This window comes from Oryzias melastigma, linkage group LG21 (assembly GCF_002922805.2).
Source record: "Oryzias melastigma strain HK-1 linkage group LG21, ASM292280v2, whole genome shotgun sequence".
Taxonomy (NCBI): domain Eukaryota; kingdom Metazoa; phylum Chordata; class Actinopteri; order Beloniformes; family Adrianichthyidae; genus Oryzias; species Oryzias melastigma.
Genome location: NC_050532.1, coordinates 20923240 through 20943439, shown reverse-complemented (window position 1 = coordinate 20943439; position 20200 = coordinate 20923240). Strand labels below are relative to the sequence as shown.

The following is a 20200-nucleotide window of genomic DNA, read 5'->3' as shown; positions in this document are numbered from 1 at the left end:
AAATGTAGGGACTGAGTAGCTGGTTATGTCTCAATAGAAGTCACTGGGATTTTGGAACCAGCAGGAACTTCCTGTTTGGAACATGAGGGGTCCAGCTCTCTGTATACAGTCAATGATTTGCACCAGTTATTTATCTCTAATCTAAAATACATATAAATGTTTTTGTTTCCTAAAGCTCTGTGGTGGAACTGTGGGGGCTCCATACTGCGAATGCGGCTCAGGAGTCCGAGGAAAGTGGCTCTTATTAAGGGCTGTGAGGCTGCGGTGGAGGACGGCGGCTTGTCGTCGAGCCCAGCTAGCGCCTTACAGAGTTTCCCAAGGACTCTCCGTCTGCGTCTACATCCCCATTGTCTCGCAGCTCGCTGGAAATGTGGATTTCAACTGTACTAGAGTCTGAACCTAGCAAGACACAAAATAAGGGGGTAGATTACTGAGTTGCTGCACACCTTGAGCAAATATTCTAGAATATTTTTGTAAAAATGCATGTCATAATACATTTTTACCTTCAAACTTTAGCAAAAAAAGATTTGAAAATAAATGAAAAACATCAAGTCCTTGAACAGAATCACTTTTATTTTAAACACTTAGCAGTGATATTGTTGGAAAACATGTTGGAAGCAGCTTCGTATAAAACAAAAGTACATATTTAAGCAGGAAATAAACATAAATGTCAATAAAATGAGATCCGATGCATCTTTTACATCCGCTGTATCTCTTTAAGGGTTGCTGGAGTCAACGTAGCTTACACCCTGAACATGTGGATAACAAATTAGCACATTCAACAAATTCTGTGTTTTATTCAAGTAAAAATAATGTATATAAAGTACATTTAAAGGGTAACGCAACAGGAGGCTGACTCCAGATTTTAAAAATGAAAAAAAAAGAGGCGGGTTGAGCGGGGGAGGTGTGGTTTGGATCAGTGAGGTTAGCTTCAGGTAACGTCTGCGTCTTCAATATGGAGAGTGGTACCGAGCAAAGTGAAGCCAGTACCTCCACAGAACTTTCAGTGGAGGATTTTTCTCCCCTACCTTCTACCGAGGCGCTCACGGTCAAATGATAAAATGTCGCTAGCTTCATAAGCTAATAAACAATCGCTAGTGAAACGTTTATTGCAAATCCACCAGGACAGAGTTCGCTGGATTTAATGTCAACTACACTCAACTACTGTTGCCTAACTTCCACTGGAAAGTTGTGCAAGTCAGTAGATTTTTGACAATCAAAGGCAAAACAAGTTATGCTAACGCTAACACGATACCGACCGTTACGAATCAAAGATGGGCGGGGCTTTTAGACTGGATGATGACATTAAACTCCTGAAATAACGTGGGACCAATCACAAAATTCAACTGCAATCCCTCGTTTCAGCCTGTAGGGGGCAGCACACAGTCAGTTTTAGACTATAATTTCAGAAAGTTTGTTTTAAATTGTCAAAAATGTGGCAAGGACCAAAAGACAACACTTTTATAGCCCAAATTATAGTGGTAAACAGACAAAAAAAAAGTTGATTTGGTGTTTGGTTACCCTTTAAATGTGATTTCACATTTCAAATTCTTATAAAAAAAAAAAGGGGATTCTTGTTTGTGTCTAAAAGTGGACCGCAAAGAAAGCAACCAACTGAAATTTTGAATTAAAAAAAAAAGAAATAATAATAAAAAAGAATAATGAATAATGAAACCATTGCAGGGGGGCCCCATTTTTTGTGCACCCGGGCCCCCAAACTGCTAAATCCGCCTCTGTTTAGAAACACTTAACCTGTAAAGCATATTTTTGGACTATGAGGGAGAATTTCCTCTTATACAAACTCCCCTCCACTGTGAAGCAACTCAAAGATCCTTTATTTGACAGAGGAACCGATGCTGGAATGGGATTTTTCCATCCGAAGGAGCCTGTTTTTCCCCATTTTCACACTAACGCGTGAGCCGCGAGTCTCTCCTCTGGTCGCCGTGCATATTTAATGGATTTCCCTCTGCTCTCATTACCATCTGATTATCTGTAAATAATGACACTAACAGCTCTGTGTAATGACTCGGCGCCCTGAACGAAAGGTCACGGGGTGCAAACGCGGTTAGCTGCATCGTTAATTAGATTACACGATCATTAGCATATCTGAGGACTCTGGGGGTCAGACGCACATCAGAGTGGCAGCAGCAGCAATCATCTGTTTTGTTACGGAAAATCCACGAGGCTTTACGGATCCGGGATCAGAGGATCTGATGCATAAAAACAGATGTTTGGGAAAATCTTTATAAAAATAGAATGCATCCCAGATGGTTGCAGTTGGAGCTTTATTGGGGGGGTGGAGTGTCCGACAGTGATTGGTCGCTGGGGCTTCACCACCCCTGATAGACCGGAGAACTGCTGGCACCATTGGAAAGCCAGTTACCTTCTGAGAGCACGCTGATGGCGTCAGAGTGCTGCTGTCCGTTTCCCATCATGCCTTTCTGGGCTTCCTGGACGTGGCTCTGGTAGAGCAGAGTGGTTCCCACCGTGGGGTTCTGGCTGGCCGCGTTCGGCACCGAGGTGGAGCCGGAGTCCCAGGCCAGCTCCCTGCTCTGCTGCAGGCTCAGGTCCACGTCCAGGCCGGTCCAGCCGTGAAAGGCCAGCGTGTTGAGGAACGCCTGCATGGGGTTGAGGATTCCCTGGAGGAGAGGAGCGAGAAGGATGAGGATTGTGTTTTGACAGAAATGCACGCGGCGCTCTCTCAACCCACCATGATGAACCAGGTGGTGAGGGCCGCATTCCTGATGTCCCTCAAGCTGCTGTCGTTGATGTCCAGCTGCATCTCCAGGTAGAAGAGGAGGCTCTCATTGATGATGTTTGGTGCCCAGCTGACAAACACCACAACAGTTTAGTTGGAATATAATCATAAAAACACTTAAAGACTCGCTGTGATGAATAATATATTCAAAGAAAATTAAGAATATAGTTAGAGTTATTCATAGTTATGTAGTTTAAATGTAGTTTTAGTGTGTTCAATAAATGTTTATCCTGTTCGACCCAAAACCTAAGGAGTTATTTAGATTTTGGTCGCTTGTGTGATTGAGTTTGACATCCCTGATATATGGTGTTGGACTTTTTTTTTTCGGGTTGTCCAAATCTACAACTCCAAAATCTAAAAATCAAAATCTAACTACTAAAAACTATATAGTGTGGGACTATATATACCGATAGTTCCCTGGATTTTAAAAGCAATTCCAACACGATACTCACTTCTTTTCTTTTTTTTTATTTTTTATTTAAACTTTATCGAATACAAACACATTAACAGAACATTTAGAGAAATGCATCCACTAATGACTATAATAATAATAATATTCTAACACAGAATCAATATGAGCAAAATTAGATATAATAAATATAATTCTGCATTTGTGTAAATAAAACTTAGCTTGGAATAGTAGTAAATTGACAATATTTTCTATGTTTTTTATTATCAAAGCTAAAACAAGTAATGATATGTTCAAAATTTAGCATTTAATTTATTTTTCGTTTATTATTTGGTTCCAAAGATCAAAAGAAAATGTTTTTTTAAACGCCGGATATGACCTCACTTTGTGAAGTCGAATTAATACAAACATTTCACGTCGATTTGTGACTCCACTGTGTTCTGATGATGAAAATGTGGATAGTTTATTAAAAAAAATTACATTTAAACACTTTTTTTGTTCGCAAAAATTGTTTGATTGCAATGCATTATGGTCTATATTTGCTAACGTAGTTAGCATCGATGGACGCTAGTTTTTAGCAAAGACTTCTGGGAAATTTCTAGGGCACTTGAAAATGGCAAACGTACTATATAGTGAGTAGTGTCTAGTCTAGTGTCCTGGAAATTTCCCAGAAGTCTCTGCAAAAAGCCAGAGATTGTCAAATAACGATCGAATTGTTTTACAAATCAAGGGCACTAGATGGCGCCCTGTAGTGTTTTAGCAGGTGGGGGTTAGGGTGGAGATTCGGACGTATCGTGTCAATCAAAAGACCACACCTTCTTTATGTTTTTGGCTGCAGAACTCACCAAACAAAGAAGACCAGCATGATTTTAAAGAAGCGTATCTTTATCTCGTTGGCCAGCCGCCTCTCATTTTCCGTGTAGATTCCTTGCCGACCCTTCAGTAAAGACGTCACTACGGAGACGAGAACATCCTCACCATCTCTGGGCGAACCTCATTGGTAAGAGAAACGGCGGAAAGGTTCTGAACTGACCCACAGAGACGGTCCTGCTGAAGAAGACGGGGTTAGCCGTGAGGACGAGCAGCATCGGCGCGTACGTGGTGACGTAGTGAGGAATGGCGTGCTGGAGGCCTTGTTCGCAACTGCACACAAACGGGACACATGGGTCCTGCAGGGCTCAGAGCTGCTGATGCACAAACTTTCATTTCTGCTTCTTACTCTGAAATGGATGGGTAGTAGAGCATGGCCACACCTTCCACACACAGCAGCACAGCCAGGCCCCACGTGATCATGTGGTACAGGACAATGGTGCTGATGGAGGGAGGGGGGTAAAAGTCATGAGACGCGGCCTTTCAGCTCTTTTAACTCACAGCATAATTAGATATTTAGTAATAACGTTTTAGTGAAGGATTTGTATGAAAAAGAGTCAGTTTGGTGCTTCGACTTGATGGAGAGGAAGAGAACCTGATCCCTGCGGACGTTTTCACCACCAGGAAGACATCCACGGCGTAGCAGAACGTCCACCAGAACGAGGCGCTGAAGAACAGCTGGATCCACATCTGGACAGAGATGGTTGCACTTCATTTTACGGTCCAAGGTTATCAAACGTGTCAAAGTCAAGGCCCGGGGGCCGAATCCGGCCCTCCAGGTAGTTCTATCCGGCCCTCCAGATCATTTTATTTTATTTTATTAATGGCTCAAGTGTTATTTTGCACTCATCTAACTTGTATAATTTTGACAAAATGTATTTTTATGGAGAGTAAAATATTGAAAGTTATTTAAGGTTTAAGTTATTCTGGAATATTATTCCTGCCTTTTATTATTCATAATTATGTTAAAAAGTTACAGTTTTTCTCTTTAAGGGCTTTCTTTAGTTTTGTTCATTTGTAATATTATTATTATTATTATTATGTATATTATTTGTTTTTCTTCTTTTTCTTCTGAAAAACAAACAAGAATGTACAATAGGAGACCTTAAGCCTGAATATTATATGAATTCTTGGAAAAAAATTAAGTTATTTTTTTAAAACCGTTACTGTTTTAACATTTTCTGCTAGCTTTTTGGACTATTAGGCATTTACTAAGATTTTTCAGGCTATATAGGTGTTTAGCTAATATTTCCACTAGCTGTTTTGGCTAATTTAGGATTTTTAAAGTTTTTAATTCTATTTTGAAGTTTAGATGTTTCTTCAGCAGCATGCTAGCTGTTTAGGCTAACCCAAGTTTTTTTGTTTTTTAGGCTAATTTGGCATTTAGCTAAAATTTTAGCTGGCTTTCATCTTCAGCATTTTCAGATTTCAGCACTAGCATCTTCAGTGGCCACATTCAGCCTACAACATTCACACTAGCATTATCACAGGTAATGTAATTTATAAATAGTAAATAAAATTATTCTAGTTCATAAATATGTTAAAATGTTAAGGAATGACCTCCTGCAGGAGGTCATAACGTATCACGACATGGAAGTGTGATGAACAAGAAAGGGTATACAAACCGCACTGCCGACACAGAAGACTTCAGGCAGCACATCCGTGTTGTTGGCCACAGAGATGCTGTCGATAAAGTTGGGAAGACCCAGCCACACAGCTGATCTGATGATGATGCCTAAAAAAAAACACTTCAGTATTTTTATTTTTGTTTTTATGGGGAAGGGGAAACTTCTACGCAGAAAACTGGCTTTAATTAACATGTTGGATGCTTTTGTAGGCTCTATTTTAAGAACTTCATTATTTTCAGCTAGGGAGTCCTTTTAATGACGGCTTTACATCATGGAAATAGGAGCTTCCAGCTGTTTAGATTCGCTTTTTAGGAAAATATTTATAGGGGTGTTTCCATTTCCTCCACAAAGCTTCCACAAAACTAAAAAATAGGAGCTCCCCCACTGCTGCTGCCGTCTTTCATTCATTAGTGTGCTTCCAGCTGTGGAAACACGTGACTTCACCTGTTGTTTGAAAAAATGTCAAAGTGAGGCCTCTGTCAGAATAGACGATCTAAAGATCGTCTGTTGCAACAGATGGACTCAAAAGTTTTCCAAAGGTTTTTTTTAATAAATGAACGCAACAAATGGGCTAACTGGAAGTATTCGTGGTTCCACCACGTCAGTAAATCAGTGAACACATGCGGGCTTCAGCCTAGTTTACCTGCGCATCCCAGAATGTCGCAGACGCTGATGATGAACAGGATCCGCGAGGAGGAGGCGGGCCGCGGCAGAGGATACTGCCCGAGCCTCCGGTACCCTTTCCGTTTCGGCAGAACTTGCACGACGGCGAAGATGAGGCTCAGAGCGGCGCTCCCCAGACTCAGAGCCCCGAACAGCACCGGCTGGAAGACCACCACGAACCCCGTGGCGGCGTCTCGGTTCGGGCAGCAGAACGTCTCCAGGCGCGGGGAGGCCATGGCGCGGCGCGCCGCGTGCGTCAGGAGGAGAGAGCAGAAAAGAAAAGAAAAGAGAGGAGAGGAAATGAGCCCATGAGCAGGCTCCCTGACAAGTCACGGGGGCGAACCATCATGTGCTTCCATTTAATCCCTGAAGTTGTAGCTTAACACACAATACAACAAATCCTCTGTTGAGGGGAGAGGGATGTGATCCTATAGTTTGGTCCAATTAGCTGATTCACAAAGCATACAATAAATTAAAGAAGACCTTAAATGAATTCTTCAGGGTTGTTGTAAACTTTTCAGTTGTTTCATGTGGCCTTTATTGCTGATTTGCCCCATAAATAAGGTCTCCAGATTATCTCTTAAGTGTGCAACAGAATGGTGACCCAGTGATCCCAGATGGATGGATGGATGGATGGATTTACATCCACGGTTTATGGAATCTTCCACCATTCTTCCAATCGTCAGGCGCTGACGTGTGATCAGAAGGCTACAATGTGTGATTTTTGTTGGAGTTGAATCTGTTTTTTGGTGTTTTAACATCTTCTTGTGGGATTTTTGTGATATGAAGAAAAATAAGCTCAAAATTGCTTTTCTGAGTATCTCTTTATTCAAATGAGGAGAAAATGGAACAAAGCAGTTGGAAAAACCTCGTAGCTGTGACGTACTGTGGGTGCTACAATCGACGGGCCAAATCTCTCTGCTCCGCTCCATTCCGATGCATCCAAATAGATCCATACGTCTTCATTTTCCTCACTGAGCTGTAGTGCTGCCACAAACGATTATTTTAATAGTCGACTAATCACCGATTATTTTTTCTGATTAGTCGACTAATCGGATCATGCATAAAGTGGATGTCAAAAACACACATCTTAACCATCATTCACTTTAAACTAAATAAAAATAATATATATTCACACTAGCAATAATGCTAGTGTGAATGCTGTAGGCTGAATTTGGCCGCTGACGATGTTAGTGATGATAGCTGAAAACGCTGAAGCTGATAGGCAAAATATTAGTTGAATGCCAAATTAGCCCAAAAAGTAAAAAAAAGGCTTAAATTAGCCAAAATAGCTAGCATGTAGTTGAAGTATTAGCTAAACTCAAAAAAGCATAAAAAACAAAAACAAAAAAAGCCTAAATTAGCCAAAATAGCTAACATGCTGCTGAAATATTAGCAAACTACAAATCGGCCTAAAAAATATGAAAAAATCCTAAATTTAGCCAAAACAGCTGTCATGTAGCTGAAATATTAGCTAGACTCAAAAACAGTCTAAAAAAACAAAACAAAAAAAAGCTTAAATTAGCCAAAATAGCTAGCATGTAGCTGAAATATTAGCTAAACTCCAAAATAGCCAAAAATCGCAAAAAACGTAATTAGCCAAAATAGCTAGCATGTTGCTGAAATATTAGCTAAGCTACAAATTGGCCTAAAAAGATAGAAAAAATCATAAATTTAGCCAAAACAGCTATCATGTTGCTGAAATATTAGCTAAACTCCAAACAGTCTAAAAAAAAAAGGCTAAATTAGCCAAAATAGCTAGCATGTAGCTGAAATATTAGCTAAACTCCAAAATAGCCAAAAAACACAAAAAAACGTAATCAGCCAAAATAGCTAGCATGTAGCTGAAATATTAGCTAAACTCCAAAATAGCCTTAAAAAGGTAATAAATGCCAAAATAGTCCAAAAATCTAGCATAATGCCATTATAACTTTCAACTAATGACTAATCGACTATTAAATTAGTTGTCGACCGTTTTAATCTTTGATTAGTCATCGATTAGTCGACTAATCGTGGCAGCTCTTCTGAGCTGGCATCTGACTCAAAACTGCACAACTCCAATATTGCTCGCCATTTTTGTTGCACTGCTAATATTAGGTTGCGGGTGTGTAAGCTAGCAGGAGAGCATGTAAAGAAAGGGATGATGGGAAGGGAGTGGGCCAACAGTTCTGTTCACAACTCAGATGAACTCCTGCCGCTACAGAAACTGTCTTAGAAAATGACAGATTTTTTTTTTTATTAATACGGCTTAAAAACGTAATAATCATATTTACTATTATGATAACAGTTCAAAAGATGATTGGAGAAGGACTTTCACTTTTATGGACACCTCAGATTATCTCTAGTTAATGAAGCTTCTGGTCGTTCTTAAATGTTTGTAGAAGCTGTGAAGTGATTTTATAGTCATGTGACCATGGAAGTGAACACATTTAATTATTTGGATGAATGAGCAACAACTTTTTGCCATAAAATGAATATTTTTATGGAAAAGTGAATTAATGTATGTCCATATAATACCTTTAAACTTAATAGAGCCCAAAGTGCAGACACTATTGTCTCCTCTGATTAATAATCAGGATCTCTGCATTGATAGGAGTATTTAAAGTTTCTCGCGTCATTAAAGTCTGCCACTGAATTAAGAAGACTTCTACAATTCATAGATGCAGAGCAGCCGGAATCTGGAAGGCCAAATCCAGCTCATGCACACATTTTCATCTCCTCATCAAGACGCCGGCGGCCCTTCTGACAGCTTCACATATTTGCATTCCTGCAGTCATGTGAGAATCCAGCCGCATTCAAATGTGAGGCCGGATGGTTTCAGCATTTAGGATTGAATGAAAAGGAGTATAGAAAAAAAATAACTTCACTGGTGTGTAAATTTTTGGTGGAGATTTCAAATGACGTTCTAGATATTTTGCTTTTTTTGAAAGAGTTAAAAAGATCTGCAGATCTTTCAACAAACCACAAGACTTGTGGAGGAATTTCTCTGTGAAGACAGAAAACAACTGTTCATGTTTTTATTTCTGCTAATATTTAGAGTAAAAAAAACATGTAACTCTTAAAAAGGAGAAGATATTTACATAAAATTAAGATCTAGAGTTATGATGACAAAAAAATAAAATAAATCCAACGATGCAAAGGAGTTGTGGAATCATGTGAGTAAAGAAAATACAACAAATATGTTTCAAAATAAGGTCAAATTTAATTTGTTAAAGAAACATTAAAAGAAAAATAGTTGCCCATTGTCTTTAAAGTCTTTTAAAATAGTCCTTATTTAGAATTTCGGTTTCTGTTAGATGGATGGATGGACATACAAATGGATGGATAGACGAATTCGATGTACTTTATTAAGTGGTCCTTTATAAAGAATAATATTTCGTTAAATATATATTTTCATAATCTGAAACTTTAGATTCAAAAAATGGGAGTCATGCCTGCGCGAAGCATCAGCCGCTGCTGCACATGCTCTCTCAGACTCAGACCTGAGAGCAGTCGTGGACATTTGAAACAAAGCATCAAGGACCTTCAGTGTTCAGCACTACAGAGAGGCCATTCATTCAGCTTCTACAATGGTATTCTAATCCACTCTTCCTGGCACGCCACTAAAGTCAATTGTGTGTCTGGCCTTCTGCTCAGCAGGACCAGCAGCTGCTGAGAGAATTTCTGCACGGTCTGCTCTCTGATTGCCCTCTGCTGGACTGAGATGGAACTGCAACTCTGAAAGCAAACTGGGATTGTTGTTAGTGTAGATCAGGGGTGCAAAGTCAATCAAAGGGGCCTGAATCCAAAACACACCTTAGGTAGAAGGCTGAACAGGATATTGAAGTTATTGAACACTATAAAACTACATTTTTAAAACTTTAAAATTGTAACTTTTTAACATAATTATGAACTAGATGTATAACATTACCTGCAATACCCAAATTTGGCTGCTGAAGATGCTGAAATTGATAGCTAAAAATGCTGAAGTTGATAGCTGAAAATGCTGAAGTTGATAGCTGAAAATGCTGAAGTTGATAGCTGAAAACGCTGAAGTTGATAGCTGAAAACGCTGAAGTTGATAGCTGAAAACGCTGGAGCTGATAGCTGAAAACACTGAAGTTGATAGTAGAAAATGCTGGAGTTGATAGCTGACAATGCTAAAGTTGAAAGCTGAAACGACTGAAGTTGATAGCTGAAAATGCTGAAGTTGATAGCTGACAAGGCTGAAGTTGATAGCTGAAACCACTGAAGTTGATAGCTGAAAATGCTGAAGTTGATAGCTGACAATGCTGAAGTTGATAGCTGAAACGACTGAAGTTGATAGCTGAAAATGCTGAAGTTGATAGCTGACAATGCTGAAGTTGATAGCTGAAACCACTGAAGTTGATAGCTGAAAATGCTGAAGTTGATAGCTGAAAACCCTGAAGTTGATAGCTGAAAACGCTGGAGCTGATAGCTGAAAACGCTGAAGTTGATAGCAGAAAATGCTGGAGTTGATAGCTGACAATGCTGAAGTTGATAGCTGAAACCACTGAAGTTGATAGCTGAAAATGCTGAAGATGATAACTGAAAACACTGGAGCTGATAGCTGAAAACACTGGAGCTGATAGCTGAAAACGCTGAAGTTGATAGCAGAAAACGCTGAAGTTGATAGCTGAAAACGCTGGAGCTGATAGCTGAAAACGCTGAAGTTGATAGCTGAAACCACTAAAGCTGATAGCTGAAAATGCTGAAGTTGATAGCTGAAAACGCTGAAGTTGATAGCAGAAAATGCTGAAGTTGATAGCTCAAAACGTTGAAGTTGATAGCAGAAAATGCTGAAGCAGATAGCTGAAAACGCTGAAGTTGATAGCCAGCTAAAGTATTAGCTAAATTTCAAAATATCCTAAAAAAACAAAAGAAACGTAAGTTAGCCAAAACAGCTAGCATGTAGCTGAAATATTAGCTAAACTCCAAAATAGCCTAAAAGACCTTAGTAAATGCCAAAATAGTCCAAAAAGCTAGCAGAATGCCAACTTTTAAAACTTAAAACTGTAACTTTTTAACATAATTATGAAGTAAAAGGCGTATATTATTCCAGAATAAATCAACTTAAACCTCAATTAACTTTCAATATTTTACTCTACATAAAAATATATTTTGTCAAAAAGATACAAGTTAGAAATGAGCTCAAGATAAAATCGGGTCATCAATAAAAATAAAATAAAATGATCTGGAGGGCCAGATCCGGCCCCCGGGCCTTGACTTTCACACATGGTGCAGATTCACATTGAGGTATAAAAATAATCCGATAATTTTTAATGCACTGAGCACCAGAATAAAAAAAAAACAGTTTCCAACAGGTAAGATCAAGAAATTATGCAGGAAAACTCTATTCAAAAGAGATAAGCTCAAGTTTGATTAAAAACAAATAAATAAATAAATGTAATTTCACCTTAAAAATGCATAAATTCTGTGCAGAGACACCAAACGTGGACGTTTGTTGAACCGGGTTTTGTTCTGTGGGATCCTCTTTCCTGCTGCAGAGGAAGGGCGTGCATGTTTGAAAACAGACCTGCTCCGCCGCTCCTGCACCTCAGCGCCCTCATTGGCCCTGTTGTTTGTTGGCCTCTCTTCCTGCAGGGAGGAAGTGACATCAACCCACTGAGATCTGCCCACAAAACAAGACCAAGCACATTCAGGTTCAGACAGTCGCCCAACCATCCGGCTGTTTAAAAAAGAAACAAAACATGGTGAGCCATGTCTGCCGGACACAAAGAGACCCGGCGAGTGTTTTTCTCCAACCCTTTGATGAGCGGTGAGTATTACCTGACAGTTCAGGCGTGCTTTTTCACTTCAAACGGGCCCTTTCAATGCATTTCCCTCCACATGGAGATGTGGAATCTGACTGGTCTCCAGTTCACGCTGCAGCCTCTAACGGACAGCTCCTCACTCTGCAGAGGCTCGTCGCTCAGGTAATGTTCAGTAGACCCTCGGGAGTAGAATTACATCGTAATAAAGCCCCAAAAACCTCCTGTTTGATCTTGAGTTACACACGCCGCAGAGCTGTGGTGGATTTCATTTAGAGTTTCAGTGAACCCACATGTATGTTCTTCTGCCCACAGGGAGTCTGTGTAAACCTGAGCACTTTGGACCGGGTCACGCCCCTTCACGGAGCGTGCATGCGAGGCCACACAGCATGCGCTGAGGTTCTGCTGGAAAACGGGGCAGATGTCAGTGAAGTATCCATCCCCTGAAATGCTGAAATGTTGGGATCTTCTCGTCTAAAGAGCGACCTTTGACGTCAGGTAAACGGCTCGACCGCTGATGGCAGGACAGCCCTGACAGAGGCGTGCGCTGGAGGTCATGTGACCTGCGTATCGCTGCTTCTGCAGCGTGGAGCGGCTCCCCTGGGCACAAGCCGGTCCAGCTCTCCGATCCACTTGGCCGCCGCTGCAGGTCAGAGGTCACATTCCAGGACATGTGCATGGATAATCTTAGTTAGCGTTAACAAAAAGCAAAAGGCTGCCGTGTATTAAGTTTTAAAGAAAAGACAGCCTGCTGACAGAGACTTGAAAGTATCACAGCAGCACACTCTCTCCCGGGACGTGGGGCAAATTTCAAAGCTGAACCCTTCAAGTGCAGCGCTTCTGGTTACGAGCCCTCTGGCGACTCTCCCCAGGTCGGCCTGAGTGCATTGAACTTCTGGTCCAGCGCGGTGCAGATGTGGATCAGAACATCGACGGTGTAGGAACTCCTCTCCACGTCGCCTGCTCCAATCAGCATCTCAGTTCTGTGGAGAAACTCCTTCAACTCGGTGAGAAGGCTTCATCTCTGGGTTACAAATGGATTTTTGTTTAAAACTCGACTCTCTTTTGAACTTTTTTAGACCACATACACGTTTATTTAGGAGGCACAAAGGTTCGGTGAAGCTACAGTCAGGCAGAATCTGTAGTCAGACAGTGGAAAAGAACAACTCCTCCCATCTAAAGATGACTATTGGAATTAAAAGAAACTTTTGCTTTTCTATTAATCGGTTACTCTTTAAAGTGTTTCCAGTGTTTTTTAATATTTATTATGTAATTTTTAGCCAAAATCTGAAAACACGTATCGTTTTGTAAGACAGTTTCTAAGTTGTGGGCGGGATCGTTGACTATTATAACTGAGAGCTCTCTGTTTACATCTATGGTTTACATGCTCTCTTAGTAACTTACAGCTCCTACTAAACTAAACTAAACTAAACTAAACTAAACTAAACTAAACTAAACTAAACTAAACTAAACTAAATCAAATCAAACCAAATCTAAAACCAAACCGAACCAAACCAGGCCAAGGTAAGCTAAGCTAAGCGAAACCAAATCAAATCAAATCAAATCAAATCAAATCAAATCAAATCAAATCAAATCAAATCAAATCAAATCAAATCAAATCAAATCAAATCAAATTAAAACAAAACATTTTTAGAAAATAGATAAAATTAAACCCAATTAAATCAAATCTAATCTAAAATCAAATCAAATTAAATCCAATCAAATCAAATAAAAAAAAGACAATTTGAAATTAATAAAATCTAATATAACCCAATTGAATCAAATCAAATCTAAACCAAAACCAAACAAAATCAAATCAAATCAAATCGAATCGAATCGAATCGAATCGAATCGAATCAAATCAATTAAAATAAAAAAACAATTAAAAATAAAATGAATCAAATTAAACCCAATTGAATCAATCAAATCAAATCCAATCAAACAGTTCAGTGGACCTGTGGTAGAGTGTTCGCCCTGAGACTGGAAGGTCGTTAGTCCAAATCCAGGCCGAGTCATATCAAAGACTCTAAAAACAAAACCCAGTGCCTCCTTGATTGACGCTCAAAATTAAGGGATTAGATTGGGGTGGTGGGGTGTAAATCACCAAATGGTTCCAGCGCGGCTGTGTCTGCAGCCTACCACTGCACCCAGGCATAAAAAAGAGGAGGGAGAACGGCCCAAAGGTGAAAGACGTCTTGTATTTCGGAGTCAGGAAGGTGTGCAACAGGGAGGTGCAAAAGGTTCCAGATGAAAGCGACACAAACGCGACAGAACCAAACGGAGCTTCTACCTCCACACGTTTCTCACGAGGTGTTAGCTTTCAGCGAGCTGTCAGAGTGTCCTGCTCCTCATGCCAGGTGAAGACAGAAACTCGACCTGCTTTTTAAACTAAGATTTAGCTGTTGGAGCTGAATCGTACATGACAGAAAACACAGCAGGTTCTTCTGTTTCATCTTAAACCCACTCTGATGAAAATCACAATTTGGGTATTTTTAACGTGTTTTTGTGGCATTTTCTGATGATGGAGGACATATTTAGAGAAAATGAACCTCAAATTAGCATTTTTTTAGTATTTCTTTATTCAAATTGTTGTGAATCAAATGAAAAATGTTGAAAAAGCTCATTAACTATTTCCTAAAAAACAACACTTTTTAAAAAGTATTCATTATTTTGGCTAAAAATATCATAATTAACCTTAGAACATTATTGTTGGGTCATTTTCACCCGAGCTAAATTATTTATATGATTTTCCATGTGGTGCATGTTGGGTAAAGCCTCACATGTCTTAGAATGGGTGGACTACATTTTTTAAAAATGTTTTCCTCTCAAATTCATAATTTTTCAGCAATTTTCGAGCATGTTTTTTACTTCTTCCTGTGTTTTTTCCCCATTTTGTAACATAGGTTAAAAATAAAAGAAACTACTCTAATTTTTTATCATGTGTTGTCATATTTTGATTGATTTTTTTTATGACAAATAATTATAAATTTTTATGGCAAAACTGATTGGTTTAACTTTTTAAAGCAAAAGTGTTTTAGTTAAAGTTAAAAGAAACATGTTTTAGACATAGGTCAAAAGATGATTAAAGTGGGACTTTAAAGTGACTACAAAAACAAGCCCAAACCATCACTCACCACCACCGTGCGTGACAGTTGATTTGGTGATGTGTTTTTTCCCAAACATCTTTAATTGTGAATTATCTTAACAAGGATGCTTTCTCTGTGTAATTTTAAAGAGAAATAAACATTCTTTATTCATTTTTACTCTTCTTTTGTAAAATAAATGACAGCATTGAGCATATTTTGTATTTAATTCAAATCAAAAAGTGGTTTTTTTTCAAATTCTGTTGATAAAAAAGGAAAATCCTTTTGTTTTCTGTGACGTTTCTTCTCCTCCAGGTGCGAACGTGAACAAAATCGGACTGGATGACTCACCTTTGCACGTCGCCGCTCGCCTGTCCAGCCCGGAGCTGGTGCTGGTCCTGCTGGATCACGGGGCTGACCGCCACCTCACCAACGCCGAGGGCAAACGGCCGGCAGACCTGGCCCCGGCGAACAGCCCGGCAGGGAGGCTGCTGGAAGCAGCAGGAGGTACATGTGGGCTGACAGTCAGGAGGGCTGTGTGGCCTTTAGATAGAAGACGTGAACGAGTCCTGACTGGTGCTGCCTGTCCTCAGGAGTGACTCCTCTGAAGCAGCTGTGCCGGCTGTACATCAGGAGGACGGTGGGCCGGCGGAGGCTGGCCGGGATTCATGACCTTCACCTCCCTGCACAGATACGACAGTATCTCCTCTACCTATGAGGCCCGAAGGAAGGTTTAAATGAGGCAAATCCTTCAACCTGTTAACCAGCAGACGTTTCACACTTCGCCCACTAGGGGGCAGACTTGTATAGTTACATGAGACAAAACCACTTCACAAAAGAAAGATTATTTATATGACCCCAGAATGCAGACATAAGCAAAAATATGTTTAGAAATATTGTAAAACTTTTATATATATTAGTTTTAATCTCATAAAAATGAAAGCTATTATATATTTGTCTATTTCCTCATATAAAAACACTGGATATTAGTTTTCTTGTTTGGAATTTCTTCATAAAAACATGTTTTCATTCAAAAGTGATCGTTTCCATGGAAACAAGCAGCCACACTTTGTTTTATGTGTGCAGGTGAATGCTGCCGTCTTCCTCTCATCTTTCCTGTCCTTCATCATTTTTCCTCTGGGTTTGATAGTCAATCGATACAAATGAATATTGATCTTAATTTCTGCCCGGCATGCAAGGCTGGTGAAGATGAAAAGAAATGATCCTCTCAGCTGGACGCTGCGCTAGCGGAGCGTTCGGAGGCTGGAAACAGGAGGTGCTGACATTTTGGAAAACGTCATAAGGAAGAAAAATAATCTTCTTGAGTTGATAAGTTTAGCAGAAAGAAGGAGAGCTGAGGAACAGTTAAGATACTCAATGGTTTAATAAAAAAAGGAAAAAGGGATATATTGGAGGACTGCTTTTCACCTGCTTTCTAAGTCGTTTTATTTTGAAAGAACTGTGTACATCCATTTTCTAAAACTACTTGATCCCGTATGGTGTCACACTGTTGCTGGAGCCTATCCCTACTGCTGGGTGAAAGTGGGGTACACCCTGGACTGGTTTGACCCACTCTCACTCGCATTCTAGGGACAATTTAGAACTTCTCAGGAACTTCGATGACAAAATCTTATGGATTTGAGTTGTTAGGTAGATTGTCAGGGCTGCTGTGGTGTAGTGGTTAGCACTCTCACAGCAAGAAGATGCTAATTCAAATCCCGGTAATTTTCTTATTTATTTCCATGTTCTCCTCATTCAAATATGGGTTTTCTCTGAACACTCCAGCTTCCTCCCAAATCCCCCAAATTGATGAAAGTGTATATTGGTGACTCTAAATTACATCTAGGTATACATGTGACCATGCAAACACACTGGGAACCTGTGGAAACCACTCCCTCAGGTTCCAGAATTGGGAACTGGGAACAGTCACATATCCCAAAATGCCACAGTGCAGCGACCTAAATGCAGATTTTTGGGGAAATTCAGCCGGTGACTGTCCGGCGGCATTTACAATCGGGAGATGCAGTTTTACACGCTACGAATATTTTAGAAAAAAGTGAAAAAGTATCAAGTGTTACTGGAATATTTAAGAAGAAGGCCATTCTGGAAACCTGACGATTCTTTCAAAAAAGAATCTTGAAGATTCTGCTGATCCCTCTCTGTCATGTAATTGTGACCGTATTCTTAGGGTGTACCCCCACCTTCACCAAGCACCACCTGGTATAGGCTCCAGCAACCCTGTGACTCCAAAAGGGTATGGATGGGAGGCAGATTACCGAAAATAATCCACATAATGACCCGTTTGTTTTGCTTTTTCATGACTCTGAAACTAAAACATTAAAAGCAGGTTTGTCAAACTCAATCGCACAAGGGGCCAAAATCTGAAACACACTTTAGGTCGCGGGCCGAACAGGATAAGCATTTATAGTACACACTTAAACTACATTAATAAAACTTTAAAATTGTAACTTTTTAATATAATAATATATATATATATATATATATATATATATATATATATATATATATATATGTGTTTAATATAATATAATGTAACTTTTTAATAATATAATTTAAAATATTGCTAATTATATAGAAAAAGCATTACCTTTCATAATGCTAGTGTGAATTCTGTTAGCTGAACTTGGTAGCTGAAGATGCTGAAATTAATAGCTGAAAACGCTGAAGCTGATAACCAGCTAAAATATTAGCTAAATGCCAAATCAGCCTGAAAAACAAACAAAAAAAAAATAAAAATCTAATCTAGCCAAAACAGCTAGCATGTAGCTGAAATATTAGCTAAACTCAAAAATACCATAAAGAATATTTGTAAATGCCAAAGTAGCCCAAAAACTAGCAGAATGCCAATTTTTAAAACTTTAAAACCGTAAGTTTTTAACAGAAATAATAATAAAAAGGTAAGAATATTATTCCAGAATAAATCAACTTAAACCTTAAATAACTTTCCATATTTTACACTCCATAAAAACATATTTTGTTAAAATTAAAAATAAGTGCAATAAAATGATCTGGATTGCCGGATATAATGACCTGGAGGGCCGGATCCGGCCCCCGGGCCTTGACTTTGACACATGATTTAAAGCAAATTCAAGTATTTCTTAAGCTTTTTGTTTTGGAGAATCTCCATCCGTCTTTGTGTTTGCAGCTCATGGAGGCAGACGGAGGCTTCAGATAAAACCCTAAACAATCATCCCTCGTTTGTCTCTATATAAACACCAACAGTCCATGAAAAGTGTGTGTTGTGCGAATTCATCCGTGGAGAGCAACATCTACCACACGGTGACAAAAGCAGTCGTTCCTCAGCGTAACCACACCCTCCTAATTAAATGCACCCTCTGCGGATCGATTTCTCCGTCCCAATTTGTCCACTGAGCTAAATCATCGCCCCCCTCCCGCCTTCCACGCCACACGAGCGCCTAGAGGGCCGCGAGCTTCGATTGAACCGCCGTTTAATGCAAAATCAATCCTGTGGAGGAGCTCCGACTCGCGGGGCTGCGGGGGGAGCATCCACCGGCACTCATTAGTGCAGACGGTGGCGTGCGTCTGTCATGTGACCTCTTTGACCTCTGGGGTAAATGCTTCTGATGGAGGTGCGGCGTCTCCAAGTGTTTTTTCCCTGAGTGAAGGCGGGGATGCACTTAAACTGGACCCGCACACGCGTCTGATACCAAAGCTTTTACTCGTATTCTCTGGAGGAACCGCCACTCCGCCAACCCCCGCTTGTCTTGTTTGTTAAGTGCAATGGCACGTTCCACCAAAATAGTACAAAATGGATTTTATAGAGAGGATTTAGGCCACACATGCGAGGTTTACATCAGAAAACGGTTTGAGGATTAAAGTGAGGATGCACTAAAATGCTCTTCTCACTGTAAGTTAGGGATGTTTACATGAGTGCTTCTCCTAGTGGGTCTGAATTCTAATGAAATATGTAAAAGTCCCCCCTTGATATTACTAATAATGGATGAAAACAACATTTTAATTTAATTTAAAAATTAAGAGGATAATAAAGATACCAATAACTGACGAGTATTTAGCGACATCTCATGCTCCTCACTTGCCTACAAGTTCTGACGGGTCACTTTGAGGTGGGGTACAATCATCCAATCTCTGCTTTATAGGGTTCAGGTCAGAGGTCATACCATATGAGGCACTCCCACTATCTGACCATTCCGGCACCATGTGATGGAGGGCATCATCCGTGAACAGAAAGCTGGGCTGGGATGTCTCTGAACCTGCAACGACTGGGTCATCTTCAATAATCAAATGGGTGATGTCTGTCCAGACTGTTGCACCGCCTTTACCAAAGTGAACCCTTCTTAGGATCAAGTTGACCTTGATGTATTGTTCGCCTCGCTTTCTCCAGCGACGCTGACGACTGTCATTTCTGTATCACGCGATACTCAGTAGTGAACAGGACGGTAGACCGTTGCTGCATTGTCTGGGTCCCACAGAGGTGTCACCTGTAACTGTTGTAAGGCATTCAAGGAGTTGGTTGCAAGTGGTTTGTCTAGAAACCCTAGTACTCATCACCTCTGGTAAATGGGTCTGCAGCTGGGGTGACATTTGCAAAACCATGTCTGAATGCATCAGTTCTTAGGTACTGGTCATGGTCTGCTAAAACTCTGCGAGAAGGTTTGTCGTAACCCTCCTGCTATCCTAGGCACGTTGACATGGAGGTCGTGGGGTCTTCACGACCTCCATGACGTGGGGTCTTCAATGATTTTTGATCTTCACTGGTGTCTAATGACAACCATGAAGCCCTGTCCACCTTTGTAATGGGAGGGATAACACGTCAATGCAAGGGTTGGGTCATCTGGGCACCAAAGATAAGCAGTGGCTCTAGTGGTTAAACCAACGCACTCTCACTATCAACTCGTATATGGACGTATGGTTTGGGCCCCCTACGTGTCCCAAACTTGTCGTTTTTTTGACATGTTGGTTGTTTCCATTAAATCAGGGGTCCCCAACCCCTGGGACGCAGACTGGCACCCTAACCT

General features: G+C 40.2%; 2 protein-coding genes across 2 annotated transcripts; one reads left to right on the top strand and one right to left on the bottom strand.

The window, feature by feature from the left end:
• Positions 1-6: 6 nt before the first annotated feature.
• gpr143 (G protein-coupled receptor 143) lies at positions 7-7332 on the bottom strand. The gene is made up of 9 exons (XM_024286132.2): positions 6309-7332; positions 5663-5772; positions 4633-4727; positions 4387-4479; positions 4201-4310; positions 4013-4121; positions 2711-2828; positions 2384-2639; positions 7-399 (listed from the first exon to the last, which is right to left on the bottom strand). Exons 1-9 carry the CDS (start codon positions 6562-6564, stop codon positions 296-298), a joined length of 1251 nt encoding a protein of 416 aa, XP_024141900.1. The 5' UTR covers positions 6565-7332; the 3' UTR covers positions 7-295.
• A 4516-nt stretch (positions 7333-11848) lies between these two features.
• LOC112155282 (ankyrin repeat and SOCS box protein 9) lies at positions 11849-16171 on the top strand. Its single transcript, XM_024286808.2, has 7 exons — positions 11849-12107; positions 12185-12264; positions 12415-12522; positions 12598-12748; positions 12972-13106; positions 15498-15689; positions 15776-16171. Exons 1-7 carry the CDS (start codon positions 12050-12052, stop codon positions 15898-15900), a joined length of 849 nt encoding a protein of 282 aa, XP_024142576.1. The 5' UTR covers positions 11849-12049; the 3' UTR covers positions 15901-16171.
• The last annotated feature ends 4029 nt before the right edge of the window (positions 16172-20200 follow it).